Source organism: Phodopus roborovskii, unplaced genomic scaffold, assembly GCF_943737965.1.
Source record: "Phodopus roborovskii unplaced genomic scaffold, PHOROB, whole genome shotgun sequence".
Classification (NCBI taxonomy): domain Eukaryota; kingdom Metazoa; phylum Chordata; class Mammalia; order Rodentia; family Cricetidae; genus Phodopus; species Phodopus roborovskii.
This window is the reverse complement of record NW_026126469.1, coordinates 23,157,588-23,179,125: the sequence shown is the minus strand read 5'-3', so window position 1 is coordinate 23,179,125 and position 21,538 is coordinate 23,157,588. Positions and strand designations below refer to the sequence as shown.

The 21,538-nt window shown below is 45.6% G+C and overlaps 1 protein-coding gene across 1 annotated transcript in view; it reads left to right on the top strand.

Moving 5' to 3' along the window:
* The first annotated feature begins 3,309 nt into the window (after positions 1 to 3,309).
* The window catches only part of Arhgap31 (Rho GTPase activating protein 31), a 108,703-nt gene continuing 90,474 nt past the window's right edge, over positions 3,310 to 21,538 (top strand). The window contains exon 1 of the mRNA XM_051191483.1: positions 3,310 to 3,874. Within this exon, the coding sequence (XP_051047440.1) occupies positions 3,775 to 3,874 (100 nt within the window). The 5' untranslated portion in view covers positions 3,310 to 3,774. The remainder of the gene's footprint in view (positions 3,875 to 21,538) is intronic.

Here is a 21,538-nt window from a genome sequence, read left to right as displayed (position 1 = left end):
GTGACTAAAATGCTGGTGAGGAAATTTTAATTTATAAACTCATCCTCCATCCTGTCAGTTTCTACCCTATCTTATCTTTTATACAGTCAAAGAATATTTCTTCCTGAAAGTTCCAGTGTGGCCCTTGATGTGCAAAGAAGTAGGTTGAGTTACTCTTACCAGTGCCCAGCTCTTAAGAACTTGGTTTGGCCTTTGACTCTACCTTCTTAAATCTAGACTTTGTGTGTAGCATATGTAACCCAATTTTTTTTTTCAACCATTTCTCTTCCCTTGCACCCTTCCTACCTAACCTCAAATTTCTTTTTCAGGTAAGAGAGCAAAGTGATGTGTGTAACTCTCATTCTGAGTGATGCAGCTTTCCAAAAGAACAAGGCAGGCAGGAGTGCAGGCAGGCAGGCAGGCAGGCAGACAGACGGACAGACATTCCATACCATATTTGAGATGGGGAGACCCTTTGAAATCCCTTCTCACTCAGCCTTAACACTGCTTATGCTTACTCTTGAAAGCCTGTTAGAAGCAGCACTGGCTTTCGTAGTTGTGGAGATGGTAGAGATGGGGGATGGACTGGTCAGGATGGAAAATTCATTCCGGTTTCCTGTTCCTTTCCTCTCAAGAAGTGGAGATCTTCACTTGTGCTTTGTTAGTGACTGGCAGTGTGGCTCTGTCAGTTTTCCTCTAACAAAGCTTGGTCCACCTCATCTGGACCTTCAGAGGCAGCCACTTGCAATGTAACATAAACGAAATACCACGCACAAGAAGTACAATGAAGGAGCCTGGGGTGCCAGCTTGCTGAAGTCTGTTTATCCTGGTCATCCTCTCCCCTTTGTTGACCTGGAATACAGAGGACTGGGTAAGACACAAACCATTGTCACAAACAGCTTCCCAGGCAGTTGATCTCACCCCACCCCCCAGACACAGTCTGAGCACCTTTAAAACAGGGACAGCTGGAGGCAGGAAGAGGAAGTAAGGAAGAAATGCATCTGGCTAGAGAACAAGTTAACATGCCAGCATCTGAGAACATGAAATTCAGATCGTGGACCAGGAGTCTTATGAGCTACCTGGGAGAGGGAGATAAATGATAAAGTTGCTGATATTAAATCTACTTTTATGGGAAAAGTGGCAAAGAAAAGGTTATAACCACAGATGATGTTAAAACCTATTGATACTGGTTGTCCAGCTTCTATTTATTAATGGTGGGCAAGATTTGGTAGCCATTAGTTCTTAGCAGGTACAGATAAGGGAGTCATAAGCAACCACAGGTCTTGTCAGTGCTGGGTCTCAGTAAGCAAAAGTGCTTTTCCAGTAAATTCATAACTTATCGCCAGATAGTTTACTTAGTCCTTCAGTGAACATTCCTACCCTATCACTGTATAACCTCGAATCCTAGGAAATCCGCAGTACAACGGAAGAACCCTTTGGGATCCAAATCTGATTACACACACACACACACACACACACACACACACACACACACCATAGTCCTATAAAAGAATCTACTTAAAGTAAGGAAGAAGAGAGGGGGGAAAATAAGACTCTGAAAGCCCTTGCTGAAGTGCCAAGCAAAGGTTACCAGTTCCACAAAGAGATGCTTCCCTAGAAATAAAAGGAGAAATAAGCCATTATATTAAGTAATCCAAACAGCTTACAGGATGCTTGGGAGTTGCTGCTGTGACTATTGGAAACAGAGTCATTGATAGATTTTGAGCAAACAGGTGTGTGAACAACAGCAGCATCTAACATGTAGGATGGGTAGGGTGGGAGGAGCTTGGACACAGCAAATGGTGGGGTGGGGATTCTAACCACTGAGGTGTATGTGATTGCTACCAAGGAGGCCTGACCCCAACTGGGAGGCACTGTGAAGGACTTGTGCTTTGGGGGGCTGGACTAGCTTGGAAGGAGAAGGGGGGGATAGCAATGAGTCAGTGGTTACTTGAAGATGTCTTATCAGGAGGACTGAGCCAGTGCTGGTGTCATTGAGAGAGATGGGAATATGGAGGTAAAGAGAGCTTGGGGACCGGGCACACACTCAAGAAGCTCCAGAGGCAGACAGGTGTAAAGGCTGGAAGATAGGTAGAGGGAGTCCAAACTACAAGATCCATCTCTAGTGGGGGCTGTCATGTCTTAGAATCCACAGTCCTTGCTAAGTGAGAACACATTTGTGGTATAACCAGAGCTTCCGTTTCATCAGAGACGACAGAAATCCACATTTCTTATGGAAAAATACCTTAATTCTTTAATGTTGGCTATTAATATTATAAAACAATAACACGTTTCCAACACACACACACACACACATCTGTAGGCCAGATTTGATAGGCTGGCTATCAAGTTATGTCCCAACATAGGAAAAGGTCCGAGTTCAAAGTTCATAAACTGTCATGATGAAACATAACTGACTTTAAAGGGAATATGTAACTAAAATATTACACATAATGCTTTTGCCAGCTTTATGAATATCTCTGCCCTTCAAGCCCATATATGGATTTGAATGTATACAGGAAGTTTAATCTAATCTTCAAATTATTAAAGCACAAGACTTTGAGTGCTCAGTGTGCGCTGAGTACACAGAAGTCAAGGGATTCCAACTAAGGGAAGGAAAAACATGCCCTCCCGAAAGCACACGCCTCAAGTTTTAAACCCACCTGGAAGACTGTTCTCTGCATGATGGCAAGATGACAGAACCCCCTTAAATCCTGGAGTCTCCCCTAAAATATCTTGCATTTAGCAAGGTTGGAGTGTGTGTGTGTGTGTGTGTGTGTGTGTGTGTGTGTGTGTGTGTGTGAACTTGAATTTGTAACTACAAATAAAACTTCCTGGGCAGCGGTACAAAGCTGCACCTCTCTAGCCCAAGGGTATCCTAACCTCAGCGTGGGAGAAGAGATGTCTGGGCTTCAGGGACCTCTCAGACCCTGGCTAGGAGAGATGGGAGTGGCCAACGAAAAGACTCTGCTGGTCAGGTTTCTGGACTCCCAGTCTTTGTTAATGTCATTTGTGTTTGCGGAGGAGAAAGGCAGGCACTGAAATAGAAAGTCTTGAGACTGGAATGACAAGGAGGACAACTTCGTGAGCATCCATCCCGTGCCCTCCCTGCAGAGCCGGGCTGGTGGCAGGAAGCGGGCGGGTGGCCACCGGTCCTCGCGAGGCCGATTTCCTCCGGGGCGGCCCTGGGCGATTTCTGAACTCGCAGACTCGCTTCGGTCGAGTACGATTTTTCCCCCAACCCGCGTGGCTCAACCCACCCACTCACTTCCTTCGACTGCACACACACACACACACACACACACACACACACACACACACACACACACACACACACTCAAGAGCTGCCAAAAATTTCCAACCTCCGCCCCCCTCCCGAGCTGACTTCCTTCCAGCGTTTCCTGAGCAGGACGATCCTGGGATTTGTAAGACAGGAAAAAAGGGACGGCGCGAGGGCGGGCGAGGGGACGGGATGCTCGCTGTTCGCGGTCCCCCAGCGGTCTGAAGGCAGAACGAGCGCGGGCCTAGGGCGGAGCACACTCACAGCTCCGGGGCGGTCCCCTCGCCGCCGCGTCCCGGCCCCAGCTCCTCGCAAGGCTCAGCGGAGAAGAGCGGGGAGACACCGAGGGAGCCCGAGTAGGGAGGTGACACCCGCCCGGGGCGGTGCACGGCCCGATCTGCGCGCCCATGCCGACCCACGGCGCCGCTCTGCTCCGGTGATCCGACCCTGAAACCCTCGTCAGCCGAGCGGAGCAGAGAGCAGAGACGGAGGGGCAGCCTCTGTGGGACTAACTCATGAAGAACAAGGGTGCCAAGCAGAAGCTGAAACGAAAGGGAGGCGCCAGTGCGTTTGGATGTGACCTGACAGAGTATCTGGAAAGTTCGGGACAGGATGGTAATGTACCCCCTCCCCCTTTTTGTTTAAGGGTTATGGATTCTCTTGGGGTGTGTTGGATGCAGTTCACGACTTAATGTCTTCCAGGCTCGTATGCTCGCTGTACTTGAAAAAAAAAAAAAAAAAAAAAAAAGTACACTATTCTTAAACACAACCCGGCCACCCGGACGTTCAGGAGCTGTGTCTGTCCGACGTGTCATAGGAGTGGTTGATGAGTGGTGGTGTGGCTGTGGCGGTAACCGGCCATCCCCAAGGCTGAACCCTGGGAGGCTCTGATCTTAAACTTTGGGTGTTGAAACGGAAAGATTGGGGTCGCGAGGGGGGGACTTGTGGAGCTGTCATCAGTAGGTTTCTCTAGAAGTGTCGGGTAGCAGGCAGTGTACTGTGGGGGCGAGGAAGGGGACCCTGGCTGGGAGAGTGGTTGCACAAATATATTTTCTGATTTCTGAGTTGATGCCAAATATATAGTACCTCTCCCGACTCTGCCCACCCCCCCCCCAGACCCTTTGCCTGCTCTTGGCTTTCAGATTAGCATTTGGCGTGTCACCAGCAAGAAGTTTGTTGTGAAAAGGTCAGAGGGCCTCAGCTTTAAAATAGTTTAGGCTGTAAAGAAAAGTCAAAGTCAGCTTGGGAAAAGAAAAGGAGGAGCCAGCAGCAGAGGCGATTTAAACATTTGTTGGGTGAGGGAGTATCAAAGCAACCTAGACTACAAGCTACAATAACGCCGCTGGACGGCAAAAGTTTTTAACACAGGAAAACCGGGGGAAATGAGCACCAAATGACTCCTTTTGTAAAGTTGACCGATTATGCACTTAGCCATGGCATAAAAATAAATAAATAATAAATAACTTCTTTGAAAGCTTCAGAGGAAGAGAAATGAGCACATTAACATGGGCCATGTATTTATTCAGAGATAGGTACAACAACAGAAAACTTGGGGCCATGTAACTGGGCACAATCATTCTGCCTCCAGGAAAACTCCGGGGCTCCCAAGCAACTTGGTTTGTCCATATCAAGCCTGCATCCCAGAAACAGTACAGTGCTTTTGTTTGACTCCCCTTTTTTGAAGACTCAGCACCCCTAGTAATTTGCAGTGGTGTGATATTCCTGTGGTGCTCGGGAGTCCAAAGTCTGCTGTGTCATTAGGACAAATGGCTCAGTATTTTAGAGCTGGGAGGAACCACTGGTTTCAAAACCACCTCTGAAATTGAGGCAAACTGAAGTCAATTCATTGAATTCTCAACGACTCTCTGGAGAGGTCGTTTTCAAATAAAAATCACTTGGACTGAGCCTTTCTGAACTTGACAGAAGCCCAAGCACACATCTTAACCACTGTGGTCTGAAATTAAGAATGAAATGTTTGTCTCCACTTGTTTTTGCTGGGGTCCTAGTGTTAACCTGTTGGTACACTGAGCATGCTCCAGGGATGCCACCTCCTGTCATGTAGGTGTTGTTCACACAAACATACACACACACAGAGGCATGCACGCAGGTACACACAGACACTCACATGCATGTGTGTGCACACGCACGCGCACGTGCACACACACACACTCACACACACACACACACACACACACACACACTGTGAGAATTGTATAAGGGGCCTGCTAGATACGCCCCATTCTTATAAAGTCATAGGTTAAGGAAGAGCCTGAAAACCCTAGGGCTCTGGGAGAGAACTTCAGAGGCGCCCTTAGGCAGCTCCTCTTTCAAACCTGTTTTTGTATTTTGGACTTCTATGTGCTTCATTTAGTAAAGGAGGAAGGAAACTGATGTTCAAAAGAAAAGATAACAGAGTGCTGGTACTCCGTGCTTTCCGTCCTGCGAAGGAGAGGGGAAGCTGGCCCAAGAGGAGTAGAGACACAAGGCTCATCTATCACAAAGGATGGAGATGATCCAGACCTCTTTCTGGCTCCTATGTGTAAATCAACATTCTCTTTTAATGATCCCCACCCCCGGATTGAAGCAAACAGCCATGGCACAGATGAGCAACCTTTCAAGACTGGACATACCTGAATAGAGCTTGGCTTTGAAAGGAAAGACAGCTGGCACTCTGGATCCCCACACTGTCACTGTATGCCGTGGAAGTCAGCCCAGCCATAAATAAGAAGCAGTTTATATAGATGATGCTAAATAGAATTTCTGCCCCAACACAGCCAAAATTCACTGCTCTCTCTCTCTCTCTCTCTCTCTCTCTCTCTCTGTGTGTGTGTGTGTGTGTGTGTGTGTGTGTACACGCGCGCGCACGTGCGCATGCATGAGAGAGAGAGAGAGCACGCACGTTATGGTAGAATTGGTAATTTTTTTTCTAAAACAATGTAGAGACATGTATTAGTTAATTGACAAGGCCTGGATTTTGACTCCGTCGAGAAAAGGCAGAGCAGGGCACTACCCTTTTGCCCATGACCTTTTAAGAGCATCTCAGAATGTTGAAGGTGGTAAATCAGAGTGACAACCAGGAACCAGGAAGCTAGGAAGGACCTTTCAAGAACCATGTTCATTGGACTTTGGGGTTAAAGGGCAGGACACTGGGTCTAGGAAGGGGAATGGGCTTCAGTTTGGGAGCAAAACGATATACAGGAAGAATGGAGACCTAAAAACAACCAAGATCCTGGGTTGCCACAGGGAGCAAAGGTACAGGCTGGAGTGGAGGACAAAGCTGGTGATGCTAGCTGAGCTTGGGCCCTCTGGATATGGGGAAGCTACAGCTGTGAAGAGAGCTCTAGGGGAGAGAGAGGTGGAGCACAAAGGATGGCTGGTTAGCTTCTTCTCTAATTCACCAAGCCTGGCCTTGATACCTCCGCTCGGACATATCACACAGGCCAGGGTGAAAAGGTGACAATTTTTTTATTCAGCCTGAAGTAAATATTACTCATGGCCAGATATCATGCTTAATCTTTGGGAAGCTGAGCTACCTTTTCTTAGAAACTCACTTGTACACATTGAATATGCAGTTCCTGCAGGCAGTCACATAGATGACACGTTCACACCCTGCTGTGACCATCCCCAGCAGCACAGAAGCCTGGCCTGGTGTGACAACTTGCAACTTCTCCCTTCAACCTCCTCTGTTGTGGATCAAAGGGGGATTTCCCAAAGGTAGCCAAGAGTTCTAACCCTGAGCTACACCCCCAGCCTTTGGCTGCTTTTCTGTCACCTGATAAGAGCACCACAGCAGGCCATAAGGTGGCTATTAAGGACCTTTTTCACTTAACCCACCAGCAAAATGACCCTGCCTCAACCTGAAGTTCTTCCCCTGGGAACTGGCTAATTCTCTCTTCCTACCTGGGCTTGCTTCCCTACTTCTGCTAACAATGTACGGAGTCTACTTTTCCCTAACACATCAGGTTATTGTTACCCACGGTACTGATGTGATTGAAGCCAAGAGACCTGGAATGTGCTCATGGTCATTTCTTATTTATCCCCAAGTATTCTGGGTCTTCTAGCAGAGCTTAGGGATGGTGGGACCAGGAGCCAGGGGACAAGTAAGAGGTGCTAGGGGGAAAACTGTTTTGTCCTCTGGGCCACACTTTAAGAGCTAAGACTTGTTTGCCTTTCTGATCTGTCATTACTCTTTTTACCTACTCCTTGGGGAAAAATGAGATCGATCTCACCTAGCACCTTAATGGCACTCAAATGATGATGACAGATTTTTTTTTAAGCACCTGGAAAGCTTTTTAAACTAGCGATGCCACTGCACATGATAGCACACACCTGTAGTTCCAGCACTTGGGAAGTTGATGCAGGTGGATCAAGAGTTTGAAGCTAGCCTGGGATATATGGTCAGATCCTCTCTTCATCTCTCAAAGGAAAAAAAAAAAAAAAAAAAAAAAAAAAGGTAATGCAAGGGCCCATCTCAGTCCAACTAAATCAAAATCTCTCCTATATGGTTTTGGTACGTGGATAGGGTAAAGAGCCTGTATACAGTGCATTGTCTGTAGGCCACATAAGTAGAATCCCCTCTGAATGTTCCATAAAAAGTGTGAAGCTTTTAGTTGCTCACGATATTTTTTTCTCATCCTTAGCAGGCTGAAAACGTAGATTTGATTTGGGAGGTGACAGATGGTTCCTAACAAATCACTGGCCAATGCAAATATAATACTGAGCTTGCTGGGAGCTTACTAGTGTTTCAAAAGATGAGGGTGAGCAGTGGGAACATCAGTTGTCGCTTCTTTTCATTTCATTTCTGAAGCTAAATAGTTCCCTCACATTGTTTATTCATTTCCTTTATTTATTAATCCAATAAACAAATCTCTATGCCAGCCATGTTTTAGATGCAGTGGGAAAGAAAGATGGGCATAGTCTCAGGGATGTGAACCAACCAACCAACCTTTTGACACCAGTTGACTTTGAGGAGGCAGTTGTAGGAGAAAATTTGAAAACTTTGGTCTCCTATTAAATAGACAAGATACTGTACAGACATAAACAGAGCAAGGTCACAGCAAAGAAGGCAAATAGTTTTCTGCTGAATGGGGGACAGGGACAGTATCCTCTGCAGCATAATCGTTGTCTGGCAAATCATTTGCACGCCTTCTCCAGCTAATTCCTCACCAAGTGGGTCGCAGCTATGCAAAGTTCTAGAGGCCTTCCCTAATCCAAGTCAGGGAACTTTGCTGGGGGCTTCCACTAAGACTGCTGGAATGTTCCTGCCTAGACTCTCAGTTTTGGTTATTCCCAGATGACTGGCCCTGAAGAGACTTGCTTCCTTCCTCTGGGCCCAGTTTCTCCTCTTGTGAGACAGAGGTAATAGATGTGAAAACACATGGGTTAATATAGGTAATGGGTAAGTCCCACATGGTAACCTGTTACTGTCAAAATAGCTTGGATTTGCCCTACCACATCCACCAAGACTGAATGAGGCTTTCATGAATTGAGGACATTCATCAACCATGCAGAGAGAATGAAAAAAGACTGCTTGCCACACTGGTGGGGAGTCCATTTGATGCAGGGCTTTCCCAGAGCTGCTGAGGAGACTGTCACTGCGCAGGCGTGGAAGAGACAAGTGTGCTTCAGTAGATCTGAAAGCAGGGTTAGGCACAAGGATCTCAAGCTAGAGGTCAGCCCGTGCTACACAGCAAGTTTTTTAAAGACCAGAGAGCCAATTACTTCTAGGCCTCTGACAACTGAAAGAGAAGCCGGGCCTAGTTGGCTAGATTGTAAAAAAGGAATAGGGACCTGAGGGGCTTGAGCAGAGAGAGGCATCCCTACCTGGGACCACCAAGAGTGAAACAGGAGAGGCAAGAGAAGGGATAAAGGCATTAAGCCCAGAGCAAACTGCCTGGCCAACCCTCAGGCCAGCTGGGACTGCTTTGTTTCTGGGTATAACAAACAACCCACACAGAGAATGGAAACAGCTACTTCCACCTACCACATGGTTCCCTTCTGCAGGCTCTTCGGATCTCTGCCAAGAGCTCCTTGACCACAGGAACACCCTTACCCTCACTTCTCCCAAGTCAACCCCTCTGGCAGCCTCCCAGATGCCTCCCAACTTCAGGAAGTCTCAGTGTCATTACCTCTAAGGAAGCCTACTCCCTCCCCATGCCAACCCCCAACCAGAGCCAGAGACCAATCTGCTAGATAGGGGAGAGCTTGTGGGTCACCCCTACAACTGGATCAGGAGACAGACAAAGAGCACATATTGGATGTGATTGTCTATTCTTTGTGGGTTTGAGGCCAGTCAGCACTGTACACCATCTGCCAGCTAGCCTGAACGTTTTCTTGTTAGGGAGGGAAACACTAAGAATTCCAGAGTTTAGTTGACCAAGACAATTCTCAAGCTGTTCCTGGGATGATTTGTTCCCAAGGATGGCCTCTCTGCAAAAAAAGCCTCCCTAGGATTCGATGCTGTGAGTGTGAGTCTGAGCAGTGGGTGGAGGAAGTGGGTGGGGCTGAAAGTTCCAAGACTCAGGCCGGGCATGGGAACCTTTAACCACCACCCACTCTGCCACTGGATATCGTGGCTAATGTTTCTGGAAGAAAGTAGTGATAAAAACCACCTAGTCAGGGCTTCCTATTGCTCATTCCCTCCAGAGTAGACTGCCCGCACTGAGCTATCCAACTCTGGCCCAAGGGTCTCAGGACCCCACTTCCTTCTTGTGGTTCCTACAGGTCAGCCTTCAAGCCAGGAACACGAAATGAGTTCTTTTCCCATATACTGTGTGCCGCACGTTTAAATCAAATGCAGCATCCCTCCTGCTTCCCCCCACTTCTCCCACTCTTCAAATTAATATTAGGAGTGCATGTGCCAACCAGTCCTCTTAAGTATTTCTCCCAAGGCTCCAACACAAAGGCCATGCTTGAGTTGAACTGATCTTGGCGCCTCTCTCTCAAAAGGCTGGCCTCAAGTTCTATGTAAGGCGGGGCCGCAGCCTGCTAGTCTCTAGGAGCCTGGCCAGCCTCCCCTGTTGAACTGCTCTTCCCTGGATGAAACCTTAGATAAAGGTTTAAATAAGGAACTCTCCTCCACTGGAAAAAGCAGACTGGCTACAGTTTGCTAGGTGGTTGGAGGGGGAGGGGAAGAGAAAGAAGGGACTAAAGGAAGGCTTATTGGAAAGAGAGAAGGAAACCAGTGTGAAGGCTGCATTCTAAACCAGACCATATCATTGCTTTTATAGTTAGCAGGAGTGACCATCAATATTGGTTTTCTTATTTTTGTGTAAGTCACTTTGTTCCCAGAAGGGAGTATTCCCAACCTCTTTAAAAATTGTTTTCACACTCACCTGTTTTACAGAGGAGAACTGAGTTCTGAGAGGTTAAATCGTTCACCAAGATTATCCAGATGGTGAAATGCAAGATTTAAACTCAGCTCTATAAGACAGCCAAGGCTTAGGCTGGAATCCTATCTCCCAGAGGAGGAGAATTCATAATTTTGTAGTTTTGTCCCTCACAAAACCTAAATAAATAAATGTCTTGTCTTTTGCTTTGCTTCCTCCCAGCCCAAATCAGAAATATTCATAACAATTGGGTACTGAGAATCACTTTGTCCTCTCTCTGCAAGCTGCTTTGTAAGCATCTTGTTGCATGTATTTGAGAACACACACACACACACACACACCTATCCAAACCCACCAGCTTTCAAGTTCCCTCAGGTCCTCTCTTGCCCATTGCAGCCACAAGCCTCTTCCTTCTGGAAATACCCATGGCCTTAGAGTCAGAGCCCCCCCCCCAGTTCCTTCTCTATTTTGCTCACTATTCTGTGATGTTCCTGGCTGTGTGTAGGCAGGTGGCAAGCTCAGCTTAGGTAGCTCATACAGATGGAGTGGGTCATGCCCATCTCTGTGAGCCTTTGGTGGGCACATGATCATTATTGGTGTCTATGTTGGATCTAGCTTCCTATCTAGGAAGTGGGTGTGGTAGCCCTTTCAGATATCTGATGATGAGAACTCTGCTCATATGCTGTATTATCAGGAATCCAAGACTCTTTTATATGGTGGGGGGAGGGGGAGAGCTTGCAGCTAGTCCCAGATAGAAAATAACCTAGGCTCTGCATGGAACATGGCAAAAAACTGTCTTTTGCCACCTCACTCCTTGGTGTGAACCAATGAAGTTTCTGAGATCAAGTCTCTGGCACTTTTTGTTCTAGTTCAAGCTTGGCTGGTACATCATGCTCTGGTACCACACCCATGTCTTGATGCTGGCCCAGAATGCCTTTGGAGGGGAGAGGGTTGAACGTTACTCATACCCCTGAAAAAAGGACGCATACCAGCTCATACTGTTACAGATGTTGGTACCCAGCTGGAAACAGCCAGCAGATAAATAAGTCAGCAACACTTGAAAAGGGCCACTTCAGAGATACATATGAATAGCTCTTTCTCTGGAGCTTTATGATTAGACTTTTTGTTTTGGTCTGCTTTCAAAAAACAGCTTTTAATGTGTGTGTACTGAGTATGGAACCCATGACTTTGCACATGCCAAGGAAGCACTGTAGCACTAACCTACACCTCCAACCTCATCCTTATGTTTTTATCAGAAACTACCTTGGTGGGACTTTGAAATTAAAGCAATAACAGCAGCAAAATTTAAAGCAACAAAGATCTAATGGAATGATAATGAACTAGACTGCACTGCAGTGATTCTCAACAAGGGTCACCTCAGACCATTGGAAAGCACAGATGTTTACAGTATGATTCATAACAGTAGCAAAATTACAGTTATGAAATAGCAACGAAAGCTATCCTATGGTTGGGGGTCACCACAACAAGAGGAAAGGCATTAAACAACCTTGGCATTAGGAAGGTTGAGAACCACTGCCCTACTGAGTTTACAAAGGTGTTCTCAGATTGGCCCTGGCCTAGAGGTGATCAAAAGACAAGAAAAGAACTTTCTACAAAGTATAAAGAAGAGTGAGGGCTACAGAGGATGTATAACTAAGGGATATGCAGCGCTGACTGACAGCCACTAGACAAAGGATTATCTGTTGCTGGGAAAGGCAGTAAAACAAAGATCATCTGACTGTAAGGGACCACAGAGAAACAGGGAGAGGGGTTGTTGGAGTCTAGAGGTGGGAAACTATGTGGCTTTGCCTGATCCTTGTGATTGGTCACAGCCTCTGCAGCCTGAGGAGATCCAAACTCTGGAAAGGCAGCTAAGAGATGTCTCCAGGGCAGGAGAGGGAATCCATTATTAGGTGAGCACACAGCAGCTGCAAGGATAAGAATGGCCCCTGGTCTGGCTGGCTGTCCCTGTGCCTGTTTCTTTCCTGGACACAGAAAAATAGGAGATTTTACAGAAAGATAAGGTTAACTGTGCAGGTCTTGGTGGTACCCATCTATAATCCTAGAACTCAGGATGCTGAACTCTATAGTGAATTTGAAAGCAGCTAGGAAGCCAGCCAGGGCTACATAGCAAGACCTCCCAAAAGAAAGAAGAAGGAGGAAAAGAAAATGATGACAACAAACAACTAAGACCCAAGAAAAATGAAGGGAGAAAGGAAAGAAAGAACACGATAGCGGAAATAAAGAAAAGAGCCCTGGGACGATAGATCTGTCAGTAAAGTGCTCGCTACACAAACCTGAGGACCCAGGTTTGATCCTCAGAACCCATCTTTAACAAAAAATAAAAGGAGGTGTGGCTACATGTGGATCCCTATGGTTTGTTGGCCAGCCAGCCTAGCCTACTTGGTGAGTTCCAGACAAGGGACAGGCCATCTCCAGACACAAGATGGACCACACCTGAAGAGTAGTAACCCCTGATGTTCTCCTCTGGCTTCTACGCAGTACTCATACACGCCCCAGCACCAACACCAGCAAGCACACACATGCTCAGAGAAAGAGGAGAAACTGCCCACCCTGATTTCGTTCCTCTTTTTTTAACTATTATAGTGTCTGTGCATGGAGTGGTCAGAGGACAACTTGTGGAAGTTGGTTCTCCCCTTCTACCATGGAATCTGCTGATCCAGTTCAGGTGGTCAGGCAACCCTTTCTCCCCATTTAAAAAATAATAATTTAAAAACTATTTTTTTGAGACATGGTCTTACTAACCCTGGCTGGCCTGAATATAAACCATGCCGGCCTCTGTCCAAGTGCCAGAATTAAAGGCATTCACCAACACACTTGGCTAATTTGGTTTCTTGAGTTTATAGCTATATGGCATAAAAGTGTTCAGCCTCAACCTCATCTGTCTCTGTTTGACAAGTGAGGACCAGCTCACACAGTTACTTGCTACTCTCACCTAACCAGGAAGTGGAAGACTCAGGACTCCAACCGTATTTGATGGAGACTCAGTTTCTCTCTATGGCTTCGTCTGCTCTGGTTCCAAATAGCCGTGGCTGGCAGTGGGCTGTGAGAGTTCCATTTTCCCGTGTGTTGCTGGACTAACCTCCAAGATAACTTATTAAAGTGGCAACAGAGTTTCCATTCCTGCTTTTTCAAAGTAGGTTCCTAATGGCAACATTGGAAGCATTGCGAGCCCCCATTACCCTAAGAAGCCCCTTCCAGCTCTTCTTAGCCATCTGTTTCCTGCATGCTGAGCATTACTGGGAAACAATGATGTCAGTTCTTCCATATAAATCGACACCTCCCTGTTGGCCCCTCCCCTTCAATGCATATTTTTGTTCCTCTTTCTGGCTTTTGTCTTTCTGTTCACTTAGAGACTCAGCCGTTTGGCATCAATTGTTGGCTTTCTTAATAAGCTTTAGCTATTTAAGTGTCAGTGTGGTCTTCAAAGTGCACATGTCTCTTTGGGTCCATATTTGGAAAATCCTTTGTTGTTTGGTTATTGGCTAGAAAGTGGGCTTGGTGTTAACGGAGAGAGGCCATTTTCCTTTCTAGAGAAAGCAGTGTTAAATGCAAGGCTCTGAAGTATGCTCAGAACCAACAATGGAGCAGCCTGAAAAGGTAGTGACCTGGGCACAGGGCCTTCAGCTTAAGGTCGGGAAAATACATCTATGACGTCGTCTGTGAACATCCTGTATTCCCCCATCTGAAGCTGGACTTCTAAATGGAGCACAGATCCCACCTCCCTTTCCTTTATGCCCTTGGAGACAATTTGGCTCCAGGATGAAAGGGATAGAGTCCCTAGGGAGAGTGTGAGTTTTGAAATATGAGTTTAAAAAATTTTCAGCCACAATGAGAAAAATATAGTTCTTTCAAGATGTAATTCAAAGATGGGGTGTGGGAGTGCATGCCTTCCATAGCAACACTTGGAAGGCAAAGGCAGGAGGATCTATCTCTGTGAGTTCAAGCTCAGTGTGGTCTACACAGTGAGTTCCAGGACAGCCAGGACTGCATAGAGTGACTCTGCCTCAAAAATAAATATTAATTAAATTCAATATTAATGTTAGCTAAAGATTGGTTAGCTACTCCTTAAATTCCCCATGTGTTTGGATCCCTTGAAAACAAAATGAACATGGAATAGATGTTTAAGGGGCTGTTTGCCCAAGTGCTAAAGCTGCAGTGGCTGCATGGGAAACACAGGGTTGCACCAGTGGGCTCAGCAAGTTGGTAGAACCCATGCTGGCTGCTCCTGCCAGGGTCTTCCTCACACGCCTGCTTTCCAGGGCTTGCTTAGATAAGCCATATCCTGATGATGCCAGTGGCTGTGGTCTGCAGTTCTTCAGATGAACTCCATCCCGGTGATGCTGGTGGCTGTGGCCTGTAGATCCAAGGTGCAGCCGCACTGAGTTGGCTGCTGGGAAAAGCAGTTAAATGAAGTCATGTGACTTGATTAGCCTCAGAATTCTTTTACTATTGCACCCAATGTCAACAGGGGGACATAAATTATTGCTTTTTCAGCCAGAAGAGGGGGAAAAAAACTTTTAAAATGTTTTATGGGAACAGAGTGTCTGGAGATGTTGAGTTTTGTTTCCAACTTTATTTTGGAGGAAATCTGTCGGTTTGCTTTCCTATGACGTCAGACTTTCTTCTGTGTCATTTTTGAGTGTGAAGGAACCAGGGCTGCCTTAGTGGATTCCCGGAGATGTGGTCAGCATGGTGTTGGGAAGTCATGCCTAGGTTCAGCCCCATCACTCAGAATGTGGCTCCAGAGCTGTGGAAGTTGAGAGCTCTGAGAACAAACGCTGCACGGTCCCACAAGTCCCTCGTGGCTGCTTCTTTTATTCTCTTAGTTACACAAAATTATTCACTTCCTATGGTTGGCTGCATTGAAAAGCCAGCTTTAGGAATCTTATCTGTTGGTATACATAGCCAGGGCTGGACCATGGCAAACTTTTCAAGTTTCACATTTCTTTAGTAATCTTCACATTTCTTCAGTAGTCTCCTAAGGAAACAAAACCCAAAATAAGGGTGTGTGTGTGTGTGTTATGGAAGTTTGTAATTACAGTGATAGCCATGCTGCTTTCATCTGGACTTCAGGAGAAGGGACAATTTCAACAGAAAGCTTGCATCCATCTTTGATGGGACAGGGGAATGCCTGGGCAGAAGGCCCTTCACGTGTGCCTGTTTCTGAAGCACCTGCATCTCTGCTGGGCTGTAGGAACAGACCCACATAGCACCGGCCAAGGAGTATGTCCTCCGCTCTTTGGAAGTTAGCAGAGTTTCACAGCAAGTGGTGTGTGTATCCCCTGTGCTTTTAAAGGGGGACTCTCATTCAAGGTGATCTAGGCAGTGACGGTTGTAAATGTTGCAGATGACAAGTGAAATTGCCAAGGGTGCTCATTGTTGTCAGCAAGTAAAACCAGCTTTAAGCATTGAGGTGGCCTTCCGGTCTGTAGGCCCTCCTGTTCATTTCCTGTTGCTGCCACAACCACTCACCACAGACTTAGCAACATAACATAAAGCTAGAGCACTACCCCCAGTACTAGAAGGCCAACACATGTCTCACCACATGCCAGGAGTGTTTTCCTTTCTAGGGAGCTGGGAAAGAATCCATGTCCTTACCTTTGCATCTTCTAGATGCTCACATTCCTTGGCTTCTGTGCCCTTCTTTAAAGCCAGTGATACTTAGCTTCCAGACCATTCTTCCAGTCACAGCTGGGAAGACCCGTGAGATTCAACCTGGCCTGTCTCTAGGACACTACCTCCACCTCCAGGTCTCAACAAAGATTCCAGAGATTAGAGGAAAAGGCATAGTACCGGCTGGACTCTTACCCAACAAGGTCTGAGATATTCACCAACCCCAACACCTGATAATCGTGTGATATTAATCCAAGTTCTCAGTTGTTAAAAAAAAAAAATACCCTTCCATGGTGAATTCCTGAAAACAAAAATCCTTGTTATAGTCTGGATCTGTGAAGAGCCAGACAGCCTACTGGATGTCATGTGTCTACCCTGTGTGCTGTACCTGTTGCCTGATAGGACTCTGATCAGTCAGAGGTGTGCGATTATGGCTTCTGTTTATGGACACTCTGCCACTTACAAGACCTTGCAGTGTTGACTCATGTGTCTCTGAAAACAACTCTGGAAGGCAGGTATTATGTTGTCATTGGCATACAATGATTGCATGCATTTATGGTGTACAATGTGACATTTGAGTACAATGAGTAACAAACGATCAGATCAGGGTAAGTGTCATGTCTGTCACCTCAAAGATCAATCAGTTCTTTGTTTTGGAAGCATTTAAAATCATTCTAGTAACTGTTTGAAATATGTAATTTATTGTCAATGATAATCACCCAACTGTACTTCATCCTAACCATCTTCACCACTGTACCCACTAACCATCCCCTCTCAAACTCACATCCTTCCCAGCCTCTGGTAAGCACAATACTTTCTACTTTTATGAAACCAACTTTTTTAGCTTTCCTCATATGAGAATAAATATTGTTTGCCTTTCTCTGCCTAACATATTTTACATTGTTCCCCAGGCATATCCCTGGTGCCCAAATGACAGGATTTGCTTCTTTTTAGTAGTGTGTGTGTGTGTGTGTGTGTGTGTGTGTGTGTGTGTGTGTGTTGAATAACACACATACATATATACACAAACATCTTATATACATGATGTTCATCTATTGATGATGCCTATCTTGACAATCTATCTTGATTATTATGAACAGTGTTTCAATAAATGTAGAACTGTAGAAATCTCTCCTGCATACCGATTTCCCTTTTCTTTGATATAAATACTGAAGTGTAACTGCTGGATCCCATGGTGATTCTATTCCCCAGTCCTCTGAGAAACTTCCACATTTTTTTCCACAATGGCTACATTAATTTTCATTCCCACCAACATTCAGAGACTTCCCCTTTCCCTATATACCCACTAGCTAGTGCTCTTTTTTTTTTTTTTTTTTTTTTTTTTGATAGTTGTCATTCTAAGTAGAGTGAGATGAGAGCTTCTGTAGCTTTGATTCACATTTCACTGATTCATGATGTTGAAAACTGTTCCATACACTTTTAGCTACTTGGATATCTTCTTTTGAGATACATGTATTCAGATTCTTTGCACTTATTTTGTTGTTGTTTGAGACGGAGTCCCATGAGGCCGTGAACTTACCGTGTGACCAAGGAGGACCTTGGACTTGGGATCCCCTTGCCTCCACCATCTGAATGCTAGCACTACAGGTGTGCATCTTCATGTGCAGTTTATTCATCGTGGGGAACTGAAGCCAAGGCCTCTCAAATGCTAGGCAAGTACTCTACCAGCTGAGCTACGTCCCCAGCCCTGGCATACATTCTAATAGGATGGTTTTACTGTTGAGTTTTTGGAGTGCCTTGTATGTTCTGGTCATTAATCCCTTTTCAAATGAGAGAGTTGCAAATATTTTCTCCTCTTGTGCAAATTGCCTGTCCCCATGTTGAAACTTCCTTTGCTAAGATGAGATTGATTTCTTTTTCCTCTTGCCTTTGGAGTCTGTGCTTTTGGGGTCCTGTCTGAGAAGTCCTTGCCCAGACTAATGTCCTGAGACATTTCCTTTGTGGTTTTCTTCTAGATGTTTCATAATTTGGAGTCTTACATTTGTCTCAATCCCTCTTGAGATGATTTATTTGTGAGGTGATTCATTTGTTATGGATGTGGTTTCATTGTTACACATTTATGTATCTACTTTTTCCAGCACAACTGATGGAAGAGACCAGCTGTATAGTCTTGGTCCCTTTGTAAAAACTTAGCTGGCTGTGAATCTCTTGGCTTGTTTCTGGAATCTTCATTCTGTCCTATTAGTTTGAGTATCTGTTTTTTTTTTTTTTTTTTTTTTTTTTTTTTTTTTTTAATGTCAAACATGCTGTTTTGGTCACTATAGCTTGGTAATATGGTTGTATATAATAATGAAAAGTAGGTATTATTAATAGCTTTACTCTTTAGGCTTTAATTATTTACTTATTTTGCAGAGATAGGGATATAACCCAAGGCCCTGAGCATGATAGGTGAGTTCCCTATCACTGAGCTATGCCAGCAGTTGTTTTTAATTATGGCAAAGTACGCATAACATAAAATGTAGCATTTTTACCATTTTAAGTATACAATTCAGCAATACTGAGCACATTCACATTCTTGCACAACTGTCACCTTGTCCATCTTCTGAATTACTTCTCCTTCCCTAACAGCGTCCTGTCCCCATTAAATGCTAACTCCCTGGTCTCCCCTCCCACAGGGCCAGAATCCCCAGTCTAGTTTCTGTCTCCAGGATATGACTCTAAGGACCACACAGGCATGGGAGGGAAGTATTTCTCCCTTTGTGGCTGGATTATTTCACTTATAATGCCACTATTTTTCGATGAGAAAAGAAAGGTTCAGATAAGCAATGTTGCTGAGACCACATAAGTGGTACTTGGCAAATCCAAGTTCTAAATGAAGCATGTCTCACTCTGTCTGACTGTATAATCCCTTCTTAACTTTGCCTTAATCAGGCAGAGGTGAGTTTCACCTGACAGATATCTAGAGGAGAGCCAACAACAGTGGAGAACTCAATGTCCTACCATTTAGGCAGCCCAGGCTCATTTCAAATGACCACTAGAACAAACTGGTACTATGAACGGTATATGAATAGTCCCAGGATTCATGTAGCTGAGGCAGGAAAACCTCAAGTTCTAAGCTATCATGAGCTATATAGTATAGCAGATTCCAGGTCAACCTGTCTGTACCATGAGACCCTGTCCAGAGGAAAGTGGTTAGACTAGACTTGGAAGGACCAGGTAGTATACTGAAAAGGAGATTCTCGAATGCCCTTAACCAGATGACTTGCCGGGTCAAGTGGCCTTGCCTAGGCCACAGGGTTCACAGAGCTTCTCTTAGAGTGACTCCGGTTCTATAATGCCTCCTAAGGGCTCCAAAGCTCTAAGGCTGTGGGTGATTTATGTCATTATCAACTGTTTTCATCTCAGCAGGAAGGGGGTCTGATCAGCTTCATTCTTCCCAACACAAACTTAGAATTAAAGAGAAGAGCTTTCTAGAGCAGAAAAGATGCCTCTGGAGGCACTTGGGTGAGAGGGGGTGAGATGTCTTAAAATCCAGCCAGGCAGAAAGCAATAGATGAAAGGACCTGGTGTGGAGAATCCAGACTCCCCACCTCTGCCTCTAGGTCCCAACATCCCTGTCCATTATAATACCAGTACAGCTCCAGCTGGCCACTTATTCCCACTCCCAAGGTTCCTGCCCTTGTATAGACCTCAACTACCTCTCACCTCCATCAGCTGTCAGAATTCCTTACGTTATTTCCTTCCTTGAGTCAAAACAAATGAGCTCCTTTGCAGACTGTGACCATTGGCTCCTCCTCTGCATTAGGCCTGTAGGCTTAGCTTCTTCCCTAGGGCTCTAAGACAGAAGAGTCTATGTCTAGCTTCTAGAAGCCATCCCTATGCATTGACTTGTGGTCCCCATCTTATCATTGGTGTTCATCCCCCACCTCTCCTCTCAAATCTGCATCTCCCACCTCTATTATAAAGACCCTATGGTCGCAATAAAACCACTTAGGTGATCCAAGCGAATTTCATCATCTCGAGATCTTTAACTTGGTCACATGTGCAAAGTCCCTTTTGCCATATAAGGTAGCAGTCACAGATTCCAGGAATAAGGATGTAGACCTCCTTGGGGGAGGGGGAGAATTACTCAACCAACCACAATCTTTTTTTTTTTTTCTCCTAGCACATATGGTCAGCTCAACGATAACAGTAACTTGGTGTTATAGGTGCAGGATGAGAAGGACATCAAATGCCACCAACATTTATGACACTCTGACCATGCATCAGCCTCTGAGTCAGAAGGAACTAAGGAATGAACAAGCATTTTCTGTCCCTAAGGGAGAATCACTATCTCATTCAAAAGACAGACTTGTCCCAAGCTGATCTTCATACACATCCCAGTAGGAAGTGGATAACATCAACGCTGACTCAGAGGAGTGGAATCCTGTAGGATGGGTGGGCTCTCTCCCTGAAGGGGAGTCTAGATTAGAGGCACGGGATCCACACCAGCATACAGGTATAGCACAATCAAGCCAGATCCACATTCTCAGGAGAGCACTAGGGAGACTTTCCTTGTGTGGGCTGTGTTTTCAGGGACAGGGACAGTACTAACTGCATGGACAACTCTTCCAGGGAGAGGAATACGATCTGGACAAACCTGTCTCCTTAGACTCAAGCGAAAAAGGACCAATCTCAAAAGACCCACCTTCAAAAGCTACCACGTCCTTCCTGTGGTTTCTGTCATTGCTGTTGAGAAAACACTGTCCCCAGTCAAGGAATGAACTTCCTTCAGTTAGAGGGAAATTGAAGTCTGGCCTGAGTGACTATAAACCAGAGTTTAAAGTTTGTCCCATTTATTTATTATAGGTTATTAGGAAATGTTTCACTCTGTCTTGTGGATGATAACCAGAAGGTTTTTTAACATTTCAAATCCAAGTTCCCTCGGAGGTGGAAAGCTATGTGACAGTTCCCTCCATCTGCTTCCTGGTCACACTTCTATTCCATTCCACCTCTTAGCCTTCCAGCAATTTTTGTCAACTCTTCACAAGCAGATGTCATGCCTACTGTCCTTTCTGATTCTGCCCCCATTTAAACGTGCCCTTCTGTGCTCCTGTTCCACTCAGATAGCTGTCCCCTCCTCAAAGCAGTGTCCTTTTCCCTTCCCTGTCTTTGACTCTTGGGAGACTTCAGAAGTGGACCTCTCAGTCCAGTGCCCCACCTCCTCCTCTAGACCCACAAGAATTAAAAGTATTTAAGCTTCGGTTTGCCAGAGGGCAGGTACTAGAAGTGTTTTTATCCTGTGTTTCTAGAAGACAGCCCAGGAGGGCCTGAAATGGGGCACCATGGTCACCCTGGCCTGCTAAGTGCCTCC